This window comes from Lytechinus variegatus, chromosome 15 (genome assembly GCF_018143015.1).
Source record: "Lytechinus variegatus isolate NC3 chromosome 15, Lvar_3.0, whole genome shotgun sequence".
Taxonomy (NCBI): Eukaryota; Metazoa; Echinodermata; class Echinoidea; order Temnopleuroida; family Toxopneustidae; genus Lytechinus; species Lytechinus variegatus.
The window spans coordinates 32,611,711-32,632,690 of NC_054754.1; the positions used below are offsets into that span (position 1 = coordinate 32,611,711).

Below are 20,980 nucleotides of genomic sequence, written 5' to 3' on the forward strand. Positions count from 1 at the left end.
TATATAAAACATATTTTGATTATTTTATCAGTGAGTCTTAGGGACTTGTGAGATCGACATAGGCAGGTGCATTTGGTGGTTACTTCATTCGCTCTCATTTGGATATTATTATTTTTTTTTGCATTTTTGTGACAATCATAATAAAATGACTGGTCCCGCCCCACTCTGACATATCGAACAGAACGCACACTTGCCTATATAAGTATTGTGAAATCTTCCTGTCTTGACATATTGCAAATGAGAATCATTTATGCCTTTGCCATCGACTGAATATTGATCAATGTGTATTTTGATAGGATTTGTGTTAACAATAGCTAGCCATTGTGATATTGATTTCTTGTAGTTACTAAGCTCATCAGACTTCATTCGTTTTGTGCAGTCGCCGTAAAGTCTTCAATTTTATCGAGGGGCTATCGTTGACAAGAGAACAATGGGATGGGCTAGAGCAAAGGCAGAAGGCATCGGACTGTGCAGGAATCATCAAGTTTCTTATTTTTTTCTCAAGTAACGATGAGGAATCGAAGTTACGACTGGCGCTGAAATTGGAGATGAGGTGAGGTGAATTTATTCACCTCACCTCACTGACAGAAAGAGTAATGAAGAAGAGATAGTGTAGTAGGTTTCTAGTAGGATCCATGGTTTCACGGTACACCATGTATATTTCTTGGGAAAGTGTTGGTCCTGAAAAGGACGACCCAATCTCTTCAAGTAAATGAGAGGTAAAAACTGACCAGAGAAGTATATCCATGATCTGAGAATGGATTTATGAAGGTTCGAAATCACCACTGGAACATTCTCAGAAGAAGTGTGAAAACCAAACGATATAACTTAGGACTATACACTCAAAAAAGTGAAAGGTTGGAAAGGGGCAATTTCCCTTTTAAGAGGGCATGGGAAGGACAACATTTTTAAAGGACAAGTCCACACCAACAAAAACTCGATTTGAATAAAAAGAGAAAAATTCAACAAGCATAACACTGAAAATTTCATCAAAATCGGATGAAAAAATAAGAAAGTTATGGAATTTTAAAGTTTCGCTTCATTTCACAAAACAGTACATCTCGGTCGGTATGCAAATGAGGAACTGATGACATCACTCACTCACTATTTCTTTTGTATTTTATTATATGAAATATAAAATATTTGTATTTTCTCGTCATTGTCATGTGAAATGAAGTTTCATTCCTCCCTGAACACGTGGAATTCCATTATTTTAACATTTTGTGCTTCAGGTAAGGAGGTCCTAATCGTCAAATTCGTAAAAATTGAAATATTGTATAATTCAAACAATGAAAAACAAAAGAAATAGTGAGTGAGTGACATCATCGACTCTCTCATTTGGATGTAACTGGCTCGTTCGTATAACTATTTTGCTAAAAATTAGCGAAACTTTGAAATGTCATAACTTTCTTATTTTACATCCAATTTTGATTAAAATTTTCAGCATTGTGCTTGTCTGATTTTTCTCTATTGATTCAAATCAATTTTTTTCTGAGGTGGACTTGACCTTTAATAAAGGTGGAAAACGACGCCTCTCTTCGATCGGCCCACATAGAGGTTTTAATTTTTTTGGGGGGTGGGGGTTTATGATGATATTTTATTTTATAGATATAATTAAGTGAGAATAGAGAAAAGGGAAAGACGAAATTGCGAAGTTTACCGAAGGTCAGCTTGCTCAAGCTTCATTGTTGATTGTGCACATACCTCGACAAACTGATCAACACAATGTTTAATCTAGCCTAAATAAATATAACAAAGGACATTCATGGATCTATTTTTACATTTTGTCGGTCACATTATGGACTCACTTGGTCACATTTTATTCGACCTAAGTCAATAACCTGTGGTTGCCGAGATTTTTTTTTTCAGAGTAAAAAAAAAGTGCTATATATGTGATATGGCTCGAAGTTATAGGTAAAGAATATTTCTACATTTGATATGGGTTAGAATCCATAGATTCCTTAAATAATTTGCAGTTAACATATGACCGTCGATATCATTGATCTACAAAAAAAATCTGTTACTTGATACGTGATACGATAATTCCTCTTGCAGCTCCAAAAAGTTAGACTGGATGAACTGGAATGAATGTATTCGATACAATCTTAACCTCATATAGACCAATACCATGCATAAGAACATAATTATGTGCACATAATTTATGAAGGACATAAAGAAAATGAATCAGCGTGAATCATTCATTAAATTCTGACCCAAAACGATTCGTCATTTTGTTGAGGTAATCATTCCTCCAATTCATCTTTGATAGATATATGAGTTCATTGACAACTATTATAACGCCTCCCTCTTTTAGAGAATTCATATAGCTTGAACGATCTTTGTTGTACATACAAAATAAGATTACAAACATTACGGTACTTAATTATGAAAAAGATTTCGACATTTACCGAAATGTTTGAATTGTATTTTAAATCGCTATGATCATTTATCTTCCAAACCACCTCTCCCCGAAAAAGGGGAAGCAAAAAAGAGGTAGGTCTATTTTCATGAATATAATTTAACATACTATACACATCTGCATATTTACTTCTAGGAGAATGAGTGGTGACTTCTACGATCAATATATTCAGAATATTACGGGTGTAAAATGTGATCTACAACCTTCAAAGAAACCTTAAGATTCATCAAGGATTATGTCATGACGCCAATCGAAGTCGAAGCCCTATCAGAACACCCTTACATCCATGAGATATATCGATAGATCATTCAGAATTGGGCTGGATAATGGAGCTAAGTATATTGGGAGTATGTGTCCTCCTCTTTGAACAATCAAGAAAAGAATCAATAATTTGTACAATAATGATGGATTGGTATAACGTCAAGCTGTAGTGAAATTTATTCGCCACCAGCTCTGTGTTTATCAAGGAGTTTCGTGACGCCATCTCATGACGAACCTTCTCGATAGCTTTTTGACATTCTCTAACAAGGCTAGGGATTGCCTCAAATGTTTCCCAAACAAGTCAACGTTCAGAACAGGGGTTGAGTTACTCAAATGTTTACTATTTAGCCAGGTAAACAACTAGACAACAAATAAACAACATACAAAAAACACACGAAGTTGGGGCGATGAACTATACCAATTTATAGGAAACATCTAACTTCCTGGAATTATTATCACGAAACTGAACGACATAATATATGACGAGAGTAAATGCGAAACAATCGGCGGAATCCTTGCTAAGATTAACAAAAAAGTTAATCGCAACAAAATTGACAGAAAACTAAGCGAAAAATAATTTCAAGCATTTTAATTACAGAATAACATGATGGATATGAAAGTCGGTTATTGTCTCTATCTTTTACATATTTGAGTTGCATCTCACTCCCAAAATACCACTTGGAAGTGGCTCTTTTCAAGGAGGGGCTGTATAAATTGTTCTCTTGACTTTAGACTGTTAGAAAGTGGTACCTGGCAATATACAAGAAAATGGGTGTAGCCAGGGAGTTAATAATGTTTGACATACGAGGACTGGGCGTGTAAGTAGACGAATAAATAACAAAGGTAAATAGAGAAACAATAACAAGGTAGATTGACTTTGCCAAGCTAAGGTAATAGGAGGTACCTTGTCGATTTAGAAGACGAGGACAGCGCGAATAGTGGTAGTACTCTAATGCGAATCTTTTCATATTTTTTTATTAAACGTGCTTCATGCAATAGCTAATCGATAATGCGATCCATAAAAAAGCATTTTAGTTAATACAAATTATGTTAGCTAAAACTCGTTTTGGTGAAAACTTTTCTTTCTTCTTATATTAATCATGGACCTACTAAAAATGCTACTATAGGTCCATGCATTAATCAATTGAAGAAATGAAATTCATAAACATGCTACATTTGGAGGAGCCGTGGTGTAGTGGTTCTGACTCTCGCCTTGTAAACAGAGGGTCGTGTGTTCGAATCCCACCGCGGTCTGGCGTCCTTTGGCAAGGCGTTAATCCACACTTTGCCACTCTCGACCCAGGTGCTAAATGGGTACCCGGTAGGATGTGAAAGTCATTGTAGCTTGTCCAGTATTGTGTGCGCCTCACAGGCGACTGACTGGAATATTCCCCAGGGAGTGGAGGATGTGCACACATTGTGTGCGGGAATGACTGATTGAATCCGATGACCGGGGTAATAATATATCTGTAAAGCGCTTAGAAACGTCGTTCCGATGGATTAAGCGCTATATAAAAGCGGATTATTATTATTATTATTATTATTACATTTTCGTATAAAAACAGCAATAAAATAGTCGTTTTCGGCCATTTTTATGTACCATATAAACATAAGGCCTCTCAGTAGTAAAATTCCTGTAAAAACTTACCCATTTTGATTATTATGCACACTGACAATAAGGGAAATATGTCGGGGAAAACACCCACAGCTCGACAGCTTTTTGAACAGGTATGTAACATGGTAACTTCTTAGTATTGTGACGATCCGATAATCATGTCCATGTTCTGCAGTGTTTTATGAATGATTAACGACTTAAAAAATAATCTTTTTCCTTTCACTTTATATGGACATGACTATAAATAAAGCTGAATATCCTGGTAAGACAATGTACCCACGCATACCAGGAAAAAAAATCAAATTCTCCCTTCGAAACGGTTTAACAATGAGTTCTTTCTCACAACATACCCGTATAATTTTTGTTGTTTGGATTGTGGACGTTTCATATTTCCAATTCAACTTTAGACAACCGTAATTTGAATCTCATGTCGCCGATGATGAAATTCAAACCCAACACAAGAAAAAGTAACGTGTATAAATGGACAATGAAACGAGAGGAGGGAAAGGACCCAAATTAAGACAGTATTAGGAGAGGAGGAAACCAGAAAAGAGGTAAAATAAATTGGTTAACATCATATTTGGCATTGTACGAATGAGGGAAAACGGAGAATAAAGGAAAAGGTTGCTGGGTTTTTTTTTTTTTGTAAAAGGAAAAGTATCAAACAAGGTGGCCCCAAAATATTAAATAAATCTCCAGTGCGACCGAAGATGGCGCACTTTAAAACGATGTTCGATGCACTTATCGATGGCACCACCTCAGTAAACATGGTAAACTACAATGGTGAATAAAAGCGGGGGGTGGGGGGGGGGCTGCGTTCTGTGTCGAAATTATATCAGTTAAAAATTATGAGTCTTTCAATCAATTTGACTTCAAGTTATTTAAAATGAATGAACTGTGTTTCTGTAAAAGGCAAACAACAAAGTTGATACGATATATTTTTTTTCTGACGGGCATATCAACAAGTTATTCCTTCCCGGAATCCATTGCACTTTTTTATTACCAGGAGAATAAGACTCACGTCCTTCATATCAGGTGTATTAGAGTCAAGGCTAATAGAAGAGTCTATTCCCCATCCAATGCCACTAAAGTACAGTGACGTCATCCTAACAATGATGATATCAAAAGCGGTTGCTTCAAATTACCACCAGTTGTAGAACATATACGTTTAGAACAAGGAAGCTTCATCTCGCCATAGTTAAATGACCAAAGAAAAACATATTACCGTTGGGGAGATAGAAATGGAATTTAAATTAGTGGGTCTGTATTGAGATGCATGGAGAGAAACTTTCCATACAGATGAGAATTATATCTCGACCTTATCTAATATTTGTGATGCGGATCTCAATAATAGCAGGCCTGACATCGCGAGCATCACCTTGCTGCTATGTTGGGAAAACCTCCTTCATCCCTTTATGTTGTGAGAACTACATTATTTTGAAAGCAACTGTGTAATCTGACTGTGTTTTTCTTTTGTCAGTAGGCCTATCCAATCTTCGTTGTGCCCACTTTAGTCGATTTGACATTTTCCGAACCTAGAAATGTTCTTTCCGATGAAGTTTTTTTCTTGATTCGTGTTCCTATGGGGTCCTAGAACAAATTCAGCTTGGTTGCTAAAAGTTGCCGTTTGGGCAATTTTGCTAATTTGCATAAATCCAAAATGGCCGCCAGATGCCATCTTGAAAACCTAACTTTTGAACCCCTGTCCACAAAATGATGAGTAATGACTCGTCATAGGGGTTTAGAGATGCGTAGAACTGATTTCTGTAATCATTTTTGCAATATAAGGTCATCTTTAGGTCAAATCCAAGATGGCCGCCATATGCAATCTTGAAAAATTGACTTGTGTTCCCCTTGCCCCAGAATGACGAGTAATACCTCTATTTAGGGGTTTTGGGGTGTTCAGAATCCATTTCTGCTTTCTATTTTGCAATATAATGTCATCTTCAGGTCAAATCCAAGATGGCCGCCATATGACGCCATCTTGAAATATCAATTGTTGAACCCTTTGCCCCAGAATCATGCATAATAACTCTATTCATGAGTCATTAGGTATGTTGATTCAATTCATGTAGTTATTTTGCACAAAAGATAATCTTCAGATCAAATTCAAGATGGCCGCCAACCGCCATCTTGAAAAATTACTGTCTGAGGCTTATACGTGTTAGAACTAATGTAAAGGGATTTCAGTAAGAATACTCATTTCTTTTATTAATTCTCAAGTTCATTTCAACATTAATTGCTCAACTTAGAATGAATCCTCTAGGTTTGGGCTATCCATTTCGAGTGTATTTTTTTAAGGTCCATTCATACCTTTGTACTGAAGAGGCTTTTAGGGTCTTATTTCAATTTGAAAGTGTTTTATCAATATTATTTTTCTAAATCAATGTGTCCAATGATTGGTAGGCATCAGTTCGGTGTAGCGCTAGGCCTTACATTTTCGAGAGTGACTATAGAGCTCCACTCTAGAGTGGCAGTCTCTAGAGCAAATTTTTACAGATGAAGGAGGATGGCGCTGAGACACGTTTATATAGAGATGCTGCCCTAGCCTTCCTCCTAGGCCTTTGGTCTGCCAATTTAGCATTCCGATTATTTTTTGACGTCTTGACCCCTGTACTTAGTAGCTCTCCATAGAATGGATGGCGACTATCATCTACACCTTCATAAGTGTTAGTGTCTATGCCGGCAAGTTTTATGTCATATCTGCATGTGTCTTTAAAACGGAGGTGTGATCTATCGATGGGGTGAGACCAATCACACAGCTTACCTTACCTTGGCGAATCCAAGAAGGGATTCGCCAAGGTTTCATGGGGCAAACATGCCCCAACCACCTGAGGTGCCTTTGACTAAGGAACGAGAATAAGCTTTTGATGCCAGCACGTACGCTGAAGGGCCTCTGTATTTTTCACTTTGTCCTGCCATTTAACGTGCATGATACGTCCGAGGCAGCTGACATGGAAGGTGTTTAGCCACTTTTCTTGGTCGGCGTACGTTTTCCAGGACTTACTTCCGTGCAGGAGCTTGGCCATGACTGTGACAGATTTTACAATCCTGATGCTTATATGCTTGTCCTGTGAAAGGGGACAAGAGACATATAGTCGGTCCAAGGTAGGTGAGGAGTCCACCATAACCAGACGAGTGTGTGCTGTTGATATACATATCTGGAGGACAGTCGGTGTCTTGAGTCTATCAGGATTTCTGACTGTCTCAAAGTCTGATGGATGGTCCAAACCCCTTACATGCACAAGACAGGCAGCTGTTATGTATGACTAGGTCTTGTACTCCCACTTCTTGAGAGGCAGGGGCGACATCGTTTCCGTAAAACATTTCACGAATGAGAACAATCCTGACCGTGGAACAGTCTTGGGGAGCCTATCTTCTGCAGGAGGCTAAAGAGTGCACTCCTGCTGACCAAGTCAATGGCTCTTGTCAGGAGGAAAAGTCCAATAATAATTATAAAGGAAGTTGATAATTAAATCAATTTTTTGAAAAAAAATACGGAGAAATCACTTTTTAATTCAAATAATACTTTAAAGTCATTTCACTGGAAAAGTATGGTTGCACAGAAATAAAAAAGGATCAAAACTCCCGAAATCATAGCCCAAACCTTGAATGGTTTAATTCTAAGGTAAGCGGTTAATGACGAAATCTATCAACCATCTGACCATCTTAGACATGACTTGACCTCGAACTAAAAATGGAGTGATTAAAAGAAATGAATCATTCTCACTGAAATCCCCTTACATGAGCTCCAATACATAACAACAACCTTATTAGGGACAGCACTTCTTCAAGGTTCAATAGTCTCGGAAGTAGTTTTTTTTTTCTTAATATGGCGTTTAGTGGTCATGTTGGATTATTTTGACCTGGAGATGATCCTACATTGCAAAATTATGAACAGAAATTGAATAAACATACCAAATAACTCACGAAAAGAGGGATATTATTCATGATTCTGGGACAAAAACTTGAGAATTAATAAAAGAAATGAGAATCTTACTGAAATCACTTTACATTAGTTCTAACACGTATAAGCCTCAAGACAGTAATTTTTCAAGATGGCGGTTGGCGGCCATCTTGGATTTTATCTGAAGATTATCCTTTGTGCAAAATAACTACATGAATTGAATCAACATACCTAATGACTCATGAATAGAGTTATTATGCATGATTCTGGGGCAAAGGGTTCAACAATTGATATTTCAAGATGGTGTCATATGGCGGCCATCTTGGATTTGACCTGAAGATGACATCATATTGCAAAATAGAAAGCAGAAATGGATTCTGCACACCTCAAAACCCCTAAGTAGAGGTATTACTCGTCATTCTTGGGCAAGGGGAACAAAAGTCAATTTTTCAAGATTGCATATGGCGGCCATCTTGGATTTGACCTGAAGATGACCTTATATTGCAAAAATGATTACAGAAATCAGTTCTACACATCTCTAAACCCCTAAAACGAGTCATTACTCATCATTTTGTGGACAGGGGTTCAAAAGTTAGGTTTTCAAGATGGCATCTGGCGGCCATTTTGGATTTATGCAAATTAGCAAAATTGCCCAAACGGCAACTTTTGGCAACCAAGCTGAATTTGTTCTAGGACCCCTTAGGAACACGAATCAAGAAAAAAACTTCATCGGAAAGAACATTTCTAGGTTGGTGTATTGAGCCTATGAGACTGTCAAATCGACTACTTATCTGCTTATGCAGTTCGTGCTATGACAATGAATGTCAACATTTGGTATTCTAGTTGAGCGCCCTCTGCGGTTTAGTAATCATATTCGGTAAAAGTCGATTTTACAGAAAAACAGTACAACACATGGGAGTACTGAGAAATTTGTACTATAAATGAACAAGATGAAGATGAGGAAAAAATGGATTATAAACCCTCGTGAACTGCAGAAGTATAACCGTTAGTTTAATTTATTTTTGACTAGTAGGAGTCATAAACAAAAATATTTTCAAATTGCCCAGAGTGCTTAAAAACTTTGCTATCAGTTTACATTGATCCACACATTTAAGATTTTCTCCTGTCTTGTTTATTAACATTCCCTTTCAGCTGATATCTACGTACCATCTGTTAATAAGTTTGAATGAGAATAATAAACAGGACAATAATATCTCTTTATAACTATCGTTATGATGTCATGTATACGTGCATGGTTCCAAACCATTTAATGTCAGATCACTGGTTGTCATAATACCTCGCCAATAAGGATGACGTATGACTGTATACATGCCCAAGCCTAGTTGTTCGTTTTGCTACGAACCTGTAACAATAAACAAATCTTATAACAAAGAAACAAAAATCGATGTAACTGGTGAACTCCAAGTTCAACTTTGTATACAGCCAATTTGCCAAGTCACATTAGTACCTCCCGGCAATATCTAGCATTGTTAGTGAATGAAAAGACACGATCTAATCGGGCCATGTAGTTATTGTATCAAAATGATGATTGCTTTACGATGATAGGAAGGTAGTGTATACAAGGATTCAGATTCAGATGATTTAGTCGAGTATCAATATATGAAATAATACACCCTACTCTAACGCAATCCAACTGTGCAAAGTGCTACAGTTCGATCTTTAGATCTTGTAACTCTTTCGGATACTAAGGATGTGTGATGCGCTATACAAGAATTGAGCATTATTATTATTTTAAGGATGGACAAATTTAAAATAGTTTTGCCACCAATGATTTGTTATGAGGTTGAGAAGAATATAGCTGTTAGTATTTAAAATTCAGATCAGCAAGGCTGACAATGGAGATGGTATTGATGCGGGAGTTGGTGGTGGTAGTGGAGGTGGTGGTGGTAGGGGCGGTGGAGGTTTTATAGGCGTTTTAGACCAGTGATGGAAAACGGGAAAAGAAAGAAAGAAAAAAAAAGAAAGAAAGAAAGAAAGAAGAGAGAGCAACGACAACAATCAGGACTTACCAAATGAATAATAAACGCAGCCCCATGTATATAGGCTATATCTGCCTATTAAATAACTGGTTCTAGATCCCTATTAATACATACAGATTAGACTGTTTTCATGGTTTTAGGCAACTTTCTCGGACGAAAAATAGGTTCAGACAATTAACGTACAATAAATACAGTATTTTTTATTGATGCACCATACTCATTGCCATCATAGTAAAACTCATTCACGCTGAAACCAATATCTCTGAAGAATTCCAAAACAGAAATCATCGGTCAAAACTCTCTCCCAAGACACAAATGAAGATAATTAGTGTTCCTTTGACTGTAATCTACCCGGCACAATAGAGGTATTAACACGCACTCGACATATTCAAATCAGCGGGGGATGAAACGACTCCGCTTTGGTGCCTCCTCAAAAATTAACCCAGAAAGATAACGCCAGAAACGAAAAATCAATGATTCGTGTATATAATTATTCTTTTATTTACCTAAAACTTTTGCCACAAGGCACAACTTAAAATAATAAAAATTTGGAACAACAGTGTACTGAAAGAGATTTTGCTTAGAAATTGCGTTACAATTAAAGACAAATAATAAAGTTGTATACACGTTGAATTATGTCCGTCAGACATTTTTTATGATGTTGTTGAAGACAGTTTGAAAGGAAATAAACGGATTTGTTTTTGTTTATCTTTAAAGGGGAGTAGTAACATTGGCAACCACATTTATCTCCTGGTTAATTTGTACAGAAAGGGAATTTTTGCGGGGAGGTGTCAAATCCCTTCTTAATTAGGTCTTCATCATCCTCATAAGATGTCACTAACCGGGATGACGTCATTCTTTTCAGAGAGTTTAATGAACGAGGGGTTATACGCTATCATCCGTTTCAAAATTATCATTCCGTAACATTCGCCTGGCTCCTTGGCTATCGTAAGGACCAAGGGACTTCGATCGCTTTGACTTCTCGCCAAGCTTTAACCCCCTTTAGAACTCTTTTGTTGTACATGATGTTGATCCTCTGTTAATGCCTTGTCAGTGAAAGCGGCTTGATGATCTCATTAAGGGCTTGGTATTTTGGTATCATGAGAATGACTTTCAATTTCAAAGTCTAGTCGGGACCCGAGTCTTTTATGATCCACGAACCCAGATTCAGGACATAATCAATGTTTTTTTTTAACTGACCAAAAGAGTAGGGACCATCCTCCACGAGACAGGTATCAGATAGATGTTTGTTAGATGTGTTTATATTACCATGGTTACATCCTGTTATCTACTTAAGATGAAGACTCATTTTATTTTTGTACCTCTCGCTCTCTCTCTCTCTCTCAAGGTGTTCATCTTTTACAAACACACCAACCAAAACAAACGCACACCCCTCCCCTCTCTATATCTGCTCTCTGCTCTAGATCGGTTTTAATACCTTTCCACTGAGTCAATCTATGTACAAAGAAGTGCATGAATTTCGATATGAATTTCAGAAACACAACTCCATTATTTACTTCTATGCAACCATCTATGCTATCACTATTCACATATAAACGACCTGTTACAAACGGGGGTCATTGTTCAGTATATCGTTATCGTTGGATAGAAAAACAGCCCGCTGTGAAATTGACCACGACTTTTTGTTATTCTTCGATTTCAAATCGATCTTTTAAAAGCAAGCCTAATTGTTTGGTTTGGGTTTAATGACAGTGTAAGGGGTCGGTAATCTTTCCAAAAGAAACGTACGGATTGTTTTTATCAAGATTTTTTTCATTTCATTTATAATATAAGACAAACTCACTATTGTAATTCAATCACATTTTCAGAAATTGTATTTTTAAATGGGAGAGGGAGAACACTTAAATTTTGTAAGTTGAAAACTGAAAGTACTTATTGAAATTTTAAATAAATTTTGTGCGAGTATAATATTACTAGTTTTTGCAACTCCTCAGCTAATGTAACTCCAAAAATGTCGGATGAGGGGGCAGGGTGATAATATATTATTTATCTACAATACGAATTTATGGTCAGGGTGTTGATCATGATGATGATGCAGGTAAAATAATGCATTCGTGGTTTATCAGAGAAAAGACTGTCGACTCTTAAACAGAGGGTCCCCGGCCATTCGCGCCCTGACCCCCTAATATCTTTAATGATGGATGGATGATGTAAAGCGATATGACTTTCAGATACTACCAAAATTAAAGATATCTTTATTACTAATCTCTTTTTGTTTCGTTTGAAAGTTCAAGCATGCAAGAACTCATAACTTTGCGTTACAGGAGAGAGAACATTCACAGTTAAATTGATTTGACTGCTGCCGATTTGAATTACAAAATAAGAACAAACTTCGATAAAGTTGACAAAGGGAATTATAAGCCTTGGTGGGGAGTAATAGATACTTTAAGAAAATCAACACGAGACAAAAAAGAGAAAGTTCCAGCGGGACACCAATCAATAGTATCCCTTCACTAACACTCGGATCAAACTCTGCCTTAGAAAAAAAGGATGTTTCACTTGACCGCCTGAAATAACCTATTATAACTTCAACAGTTTAGTCTTCTGCACCAGGCTAAATCAGCAGTGTAATAATTATTGTTTTAGAATACCATTATTATGAAGAGAGATGGAATACACAGTATACATGGTATATGACTTAATACAGTTTTGTCTCGCCTTGGACATAATAAAACGATAAATACATTTATAATTTTGCGATCAAACAGAAAGAAATATAAATGAAAACATTGAATTAAGTCTAAAGTAGTTGATGTAATGACTGAATATGTTTTATTTGATAAATTTTGTCTTAATTTATGTTTCCTATGGGTAAATCATTGTGGAAATAGAAGTCATTAAACTTATTCCATACAATCGTATTCAACGGATACAAAATTCTTATTAATATAATTATTGATAGGCCACCTAATACAATTTTTTATAATGAAATATCAAAGGAAATCCTGGGATAAGTCTAGGTTACACCTTTGCGATCGTTATTTAGTAATCGCTTGATCGCTTGGAATGCGAGAGAATATAGAGATGCAAATAGGACATAATTGATGTGTTTAAATGTGTGCACTGGGATGTCACCTTCTATATATAACAAGGACATCTCAAACAACAATTAAAGTCAGTTTGATAAGAAAAGAACAACACAAATGTATCAAATTAATTTCTAACAAACACCCCTTACTATAATGTAAGCACTTTTTCACAACCTTCTGAGACTAAATCACCCCGCCCAACATGGAGCCATGAATAACAAAAATAATGCAGCCCATTCAATACCAGAAATTGAGTTACAGTGCACAAGTTTCAAAATATTCAACATTTATTTATTTAGATGTCGAACTATGGATTTCTTGAAAATGCTCGGCTCATTTTCAATAAGAGAGATGAACAATTGAAACCAGTGTGATCTTTTAATGATAACATATTAGTCTCTGAAATAAAATTTAATCAAAATACAATTGAAACTGAAGGGCAGAACACGTTCATCACAATCCAATGTTATCTCACCATATACATGTCAAAGAAATGAAATAATGATCCCTGTACGCTCAATTTGAGGTGACAACAATATTGAGTCATAAATATAAATGGGTTCTATCTATGAAAAGGGAGATGGAAATGAAATTAATTACTCAGAAATTGCTTTTTGATAACAAATGTTTATTGCTATTTTGTTTTCGAGATAAAGCGATGATTTATAGAATTGCGAGCATGTAAATGTCGCCAGGGATACAGAAATGTAGTTTTGAGCTGTATCTCTCTCATACAATATAATTCATTCTCACATTATGCATCTTTATTTTTATGGTCCTAGCCATATTTTGTATCATCCATTGCATATTATGTATACTGTATATACAGTATTGCATATTGGTATTTTCATGGTTGAATAAATTGAAATTGAAAAATACTGAAAATCTTGTGAATAATTGTATTTCCTCATATTGGGATCATGAAATTTATTAAAAATGCGATCCAATATTATTTCATATTTAGCACGTGCTATTTTATATGAATAAAACATTATGATGATAGTCCGTCTAACATAAAAATGTCTTCATTTTCTGTTGTGTCAACTTTTTTTGCAGACGATACATAATTATGCACAAGTCCATTTGAATTTCTGTAGCAGACGATATTCACGCGCCATAAACGCTAAGCAATCTTTTCGAAATGTCATCCCTTTCTGGTATTCGGTGCCGCTTGCGGGGGAAACCCATCTAATACTGATGGCCACATTAATCATTCTCAAATAGAAGGGTGTCAAAAGGGGTATAGAGAAGTGGTGATTAACTCTCAAGAATTGACAGCCATTTTATAGGGATACTGCTTTGTTATTTAATTGGCATACGAATTGAAAACTTACACACTTGATACAAGGAGGTTGTTTATATTATTGAAAGGCCCGTGTTCTACAGATTTTGGCTAAATGAAATAACAGTTCCTCTGCAATATGTTTTCATATTTTTGTCATATCGATATGATTAGGAACAATTGTCTATACTGGAACAGCTAACAGAGAGTTCCGTTTTTATTTGTTAATAATATAATCTGAATCTTTATGACTTATCTACATTGATAGATATGAGCACACTATATCGTTTACATTGAGATACGAAAAAAGGAGAAAATGATTATCAAATACGTAGGCAGAATAACAATGAATACACATCGTTACAATTAAATATGATTTCGGAATTTCTTTTTCATGAGTTTGTACATGCACCTGCGTATGTAACATTTCAAGACTAGGCCGACATTACAAGTGGGACAAACTTCCCTTTTTATCAGGACCTCCCATTTTTACCACGGAGGCATGCATCAATACGTCGAAAAGGGAAAATGCAACAATCACAATATTGAAGATGATGTCTCAACCATGAAAAATACATTTTCTACTGTATTTTTTTTCCATTGATATTTGGTCTAGCGGGGATATTGTATGAGTATATACTATATAACGTCGGCCTTATGCCAAAAGGGCCTTAACTGCTTTTGGCCATTCCGAGATAATGGCGTTTATAAAGGTTTTGGCCTCTCTAATAATCAAAAGTTTGTGGTCGTTTTTTTGCTTTTGAAGCCAATTTCGATAAACGTGTTAGTTATTAAGTTTTACATGAAATGTGTTAAATTTATTATAAAATATTCAGAACCCCTAAAATCGGGTTAAGGCCCTTTTGGCATAAGGCCGACGATAATATGTTTGTGAATCTAGTTGCTTCACTTGATTGATTTGAACTCGATACAAAGTTCAATTCAATCTAAATCTTTTATATAAAATATAAGAAAAATTAGATATTTTTTTACAATTGGTCCGCAGGGGACCATTCTGCTATTGGAATTTTTCATTCATTTCTCTTGTCAATGATCTTAGTGTAAAAAAAAGAGTCACTTTGGTTTGAAAAAAAATTATAAAAAAATCAAGAATAGATTGGCAAATTCGATTTACAATGTAATTTTCTCATCGCTTTAAGTTCATTTTTACCAAATTCCTTTAATTTCATCCAATAAAATTTCCCGACGATGATACACAAACATAGAAACTTGTTGAAAGAATATATTGTCCTGTTTCAATGTTCTTTTCGGTAAGTCCCAAACCACGCAATTAGTTGACTTTAGATCTTGGAAATCTAGAGTGTGCATTAGCTTTCAGAATGAGGGTATAATATAAATTACTATCATACTTAAAAATTTTGTAATCACGATGCGTCCTAAATTTATGAGATGACAAATAGCTACTAAAAGCCCTTTCTGAGCATCTCCCCATCTTGGTTTTTCACCCAAAAGAGTTCAAACTGAAAAAAATCCTATCGATCTTTGTTTGGCTCTCAGAAGTTCCTGAAGCTTCTTTTGCTGAAGACTGAGAGATCAATACGATGCGTTCTATGCCTATCACCCAAGGTCGACTACAGGTTAATTTGATTTTAGATGAAACCACAAACGAGGAGAATCTGTCGAACCCCTAGCGAGCAAGCGAACACGAATTATCATATAGGAGGATATCAAATGTTTACTCAAAAACACGTTGAGAACTTGTACATTCACAGATGCAAAAACATTGAATATCTATCTCGCAAAACGAACCCCAAATGGGGCTGTGTCCGTCACAACAATATTACCTTAATCAAACGAATACAATACTAGATATATGCTTTCAAATAATTATATAAACAAAATTCTACATCAATTATGAATCAATATTATGTCGCACTACATTACGGAACAAAGACACAGCCAGAAGTGGAAGATAAGAAGAAGAAAGAAAATGTATGGAAAGATATATGCCTTGTAAATTGTGTTACTATAACAATGATCTGGATTTTTTTTGGCAAGTTAGGTATAAATCAAGCTTACCTTAAGGCCAACTTGGGCCACCCCCAAATACATAGAGAGATGTCGGTGCCCCGCCCTATAGATCCCATCAAAAATGCTTAAAGATTGTTATACATACAACCCTAACGTATTTACTCAGCATTTATGTGTTAACTTGATTTATTCTATTATTTGAAAAATAACTTCCATACATTCACAGGACTGGTATAAAAATGAAAATTATGGATGATTTTTGACAAAACAATCAAAGTAGATGACGAAATTATACATCCTACAAATAGAAAGTACATGTACGATCTGTCCTATATACCCGCATCACCTGTTTAAATACTTAACATTAGCAGACCTTTTAGACAGTTTAATAACCCGACCATCTGTGCCAGCGTCTACAATGTTACCATGGCAATGCTGACATATCATCGACTGGCAAAACAAACACTGCAACATTATGCGTATTTCATGGATGATGTTCCATAGAATAGACATTCAATAGAATGGATAGTAGAATAAAATGACTAAAACTAATCGATGTTACGAACAAAAACGTAGCCTAAAGAACTCCGCTGATTAATCCTAATGCACTGATTCAAGTCAATAATTCATTGATAATGTGAGAGAAAGGAATGGTGTGGTTTTTATCAAGGGCACATTAAATCGAAGTTAAAGTTCGACGCTCTTCAAATCACATTTGGTCGATCGGATCATGGACCGAATCCAAGGGTGTGGACGTTTGATCCTCAAGATTTGTTAATAAAAATAATAGTTTATACCACAAAATGGAAATATGTACAGTAGAAAGTAAATATATGATGAGAACATACCGATAATCCAATCACAAAATAATTAACATTGTTAACATTTTGCATTGTAAGTGAGGAGGTATTAAGGATTAGAAGATGAGTTAAGCTTGGTTCCCATGCAGCATGCCTTGTCAGCCAGGCTCCCTTTGGGGATGACCAAGGAGATAGAGGTGATATCTCCTTGGTATGACAAAAAATGTGAATGTAAAGGGAGAAACTCTGTTTCATTCCCAGGAGCAAGTGGTTCTACTCCCATAATTTGGTCTGGGTGTACTGTAATTTCCCTCTACTTCTTATCGAATAATAAAGCCACCAAATTGACTGACTTCATGGTGATAAATACTGGAACGAATGACCTTAGATTACATACAGTAATCTTACTTATGTTGTCTGTTATATATGGCTTCATTAACTCACTTCCTCGTAACATATTATTTCCTTTAGCTCTCAACACGGATTTTAGAATTGTGTAAATCCATAATCAAATGGTTTGTCGTAAGAATCTTCTTCTACTTATTTTTTTTTTAAATTATGGTTTATAATTTGGTAAACATGGTGGGCCAATCTTTTATGGTAACATCAGGCAGAAAAGAAACATGCAACCGCTCACGATGAAGATGTTCGTCATGAAACAAATTCGAACTCAGTACTCATATTTCATGTTTAGTTGTGGATTTCAGAGGCAATATCACTGGGACAGGAATCTCCTTGGCAATATCTTAAATTATGCACGTTAACCATGTTTAGATGAATGACCAGGGGCTTTGACTCCTGGTCATGAACGAAAATTGTCATCACTATGGTGTTAGGGATTGCAGACGTACAGCCGATGCTACTGGATGTGTTGGAGTCCGGTCATTCGTTCCAGGGCCCGAGGTAAGCTGGTAAATGCCATATACCGAATCTCATACGAACCGACATATTTGTTTCAATAATATTTAAAATGTGATGATTTTCTTACCTGTTGTTTAGTCTTTTCGCCTTTATATCGGCCTATTACGTCCGAGTCTGGCGAGTGCATCATTCGTTGACTAATATCCTTCATAGTGCAACAAAGCACCCGAAGCTCCCCCGGTACAACGACCGTGTCCGTCCCCCAGAGTAAATAATATTGTTTAGCAGTCCTGATTTAAATGCTCTTGAAAATATGATTTCATCTGCTCAAATCACGGGAACGCGATACATCAAGGTTCGACAGAATGTCAGATATATAAATTTTCCAGTGATCAGATAAAAGTTTGAACATGGAGAATCGAAAAAGAAAAAAGATATCAGATAACAAATATCACGAATCTTCCAGCCCAGGGTCGCGATCCAGGATTCACAGGTCACGAAAACTTCTCATTGAGTGAGTCGTCTGCTAGAAGATTCAACGAAAACAGTCATTTCCCGCGCTCCGTACATTTACGATATTACATTAACATCAACATCTATTCACTCTCTAGCATTCCTAAGTATGGAAAGACATCTTCACTATTTTGAGTTGAAAATAGTTCATTATACGTTCAGTTTATTCCATGAAATCCACACAAAGTACCTTCGTTCTTCCAGCTGAGCTGTTGAATGAAATAGTTTGTCGCAAGAATAAGCTGGCGTGCAAGCTGTGCACGCCAACGACATGGAACACTGGTTCCGCACGCACAATATGCACTGACGTGCACTCTGTAATACATGCTTTCTTCTGAAGAAGTACAGTCACCATTTCTCTTGTTTCTTTTTAAGAGGCTTTATTGTAGCTATCTCCTTGTATTCATTATGGGGTCCTGTTCTGTTGAAAATCGGGGATTGTTTACCAAAGCAAGGGGCACTCTGATTGATTTATGGTCCAATGATCTGTCTAGTTTAACCTAATCGGATGTATGATGTCAAGCTGGTGGGATAATAGAAAACACAATGAAATGAGATGATGCAAATGTTTATATTCTTAGAAGCCAACTATTACCTTGACCGTGACGTAAAATGGTATATTGTTTACATAACAACATGACTGAATACCATGCACCCTTGATTATAAACTGGAAGTTCACAGACACGTCTCAACGTAGACTTGTAATGATTGCATAATGGCGTTTCTTGAGCTTGGAAACCGAAAATGGATACATAATATTTGAAACGTGTATGTATATGCCTGTGCGGGAAAGATATTTTCAGTACATAAAAAAACACATTCACTTTACCGCCATGGAACCTTAATTAATTTGTTTCATACTTTCATGATGATGTAAAAATAAAAATGATATTTTGCGATCTCTCTAAAGAAAACTTTAGGCTTTCCAACATGGGCCATTCGTTTATATGCATGAGAGATTATTTGCTCTATCAACCAAAATGTTGTAAAATACGAGCAGCGGCTTTGCAGAAAAGGAGTTTAACTTGCTTGGATTCATAATCCCAGCATACGTAGGCTTCTTTATCTTTCTTTGTCGTCTGATCGTCAAACTGGTGCGGAAATAGTGTTTCATTCGGGGCATGGTCGTCCGCCATAAGACTTTTCTGTGAATAAAAAATAGGAGAACGTATAGAGTTAAGAAATAACAAGATAAAAAGGAAGTGATTAGTCGAGTAACTATTCGATACCCTTATTTTAATTTTCATTCAAAATTTATGTCACAACTGACCCCATCAGAATATCCCGGTATTCTGCCTCTATTTAGATATTTTTAATGTTCTGACATTTTCACAGTCCCATTTAAGGAATCCCGGATTTTTATATATTTATTTTCTTTGTATTGTCACTCCCCACGTTCCACTATTATGTTATGTTCCTCACATACTGTATCTGCTCTGTATAATCCTTTCAGCGACGGAGGGAGGGGGGACTGGGGGCTGTACATACTTGAGACACCAACTGTAAATATTTCTTGAGCTTAAAACCAGCAATTAAACCCTCCTTGAGTATAGATTTTAAAGTAAATAATTGAAAGTATTAAATCTTGTACAAATCCGGGAGGGAAACCTATGTTGTGATCAGGTATTTGGTTTATAGGTTTCTTATTGATAAACAACGGAATAGAAAGGTGAGCAGACGACATTTCTCAGGGATTTTATGCAGATTAAAAAGCGCGCCCTAATCTTGACAAATTTTCATCGTCATTAATACACCTCCGACGGAAGATGTGGACGTAATTAAGTGTGGATCAAGAAAGGGGGTCTAAGCTTAAATGGTACCAAACTTTAAGCGAGATTAGAAAGAAATAGAGAACATTGTATTTCATTCATTTCCCCTATAGTGTTAGATAATCTCTCCTTAATAGGCCTGCACCACATATTCATTGTTGTGTCAGTCTTTAATACAACAATATTATAAACATTCTCCCATTCTATACATGCTCTATAATTTTAACAAATGAGACAATTTTTCAAAAGATTTTCCTTTTTTGTTATAAAGATAAACTGAATTGAAGATTTTCAGTGTAACATAACAATAACAGGTGACTGCATGTGTCCAGTAGTATGCATATAATCATCCATCGTTATTTTTATTTGAATAAAAAGAACATGGCTTCATTTTTCATGATTTTTAGAGATCAAACCTATGTAATGACCATGCTAGCAAGATGTATTTCTACGGAAAACAGCACTGTCTTTGACCTGGGTTATTATACCATGGACCTATACCACACGAAC

The 20,980-nt window shown here is 36.0% G+C and overlaps 1 protein-coding gene across 2 annotated transcripts in view; it reads right to left on the reverse strand.

Annotated features, from left to right (window-relative positions):
• LOC121428455 overlaps positions 1-18,950 on the reverse strand; it is a 32,715-nt gene extending 13,765 nt beyond the window's left edge. Inside the window, exon 1 of one of the 2 annotated variants that reach the window (XM_041625067.1) lies at positions 18,315-18,950. In XM_041625067.1, coding sequence (XP_041481001.1) covers positions 18,315-18,398 — 84 coding nt within the window. In that variant the 5' untranslated portion in view covers positions 18,399-18,950. Of the gene's footprint in view, positions 1-4,328; positions 4,505-18,314 lie in introns of those variants that run through there. The other variant, XM_041625070.1, reaches the window with a different exon arrangement.
• Between the last annotated feature and the right edge of the window lie 2,030 nt (positions 18,951-20,980).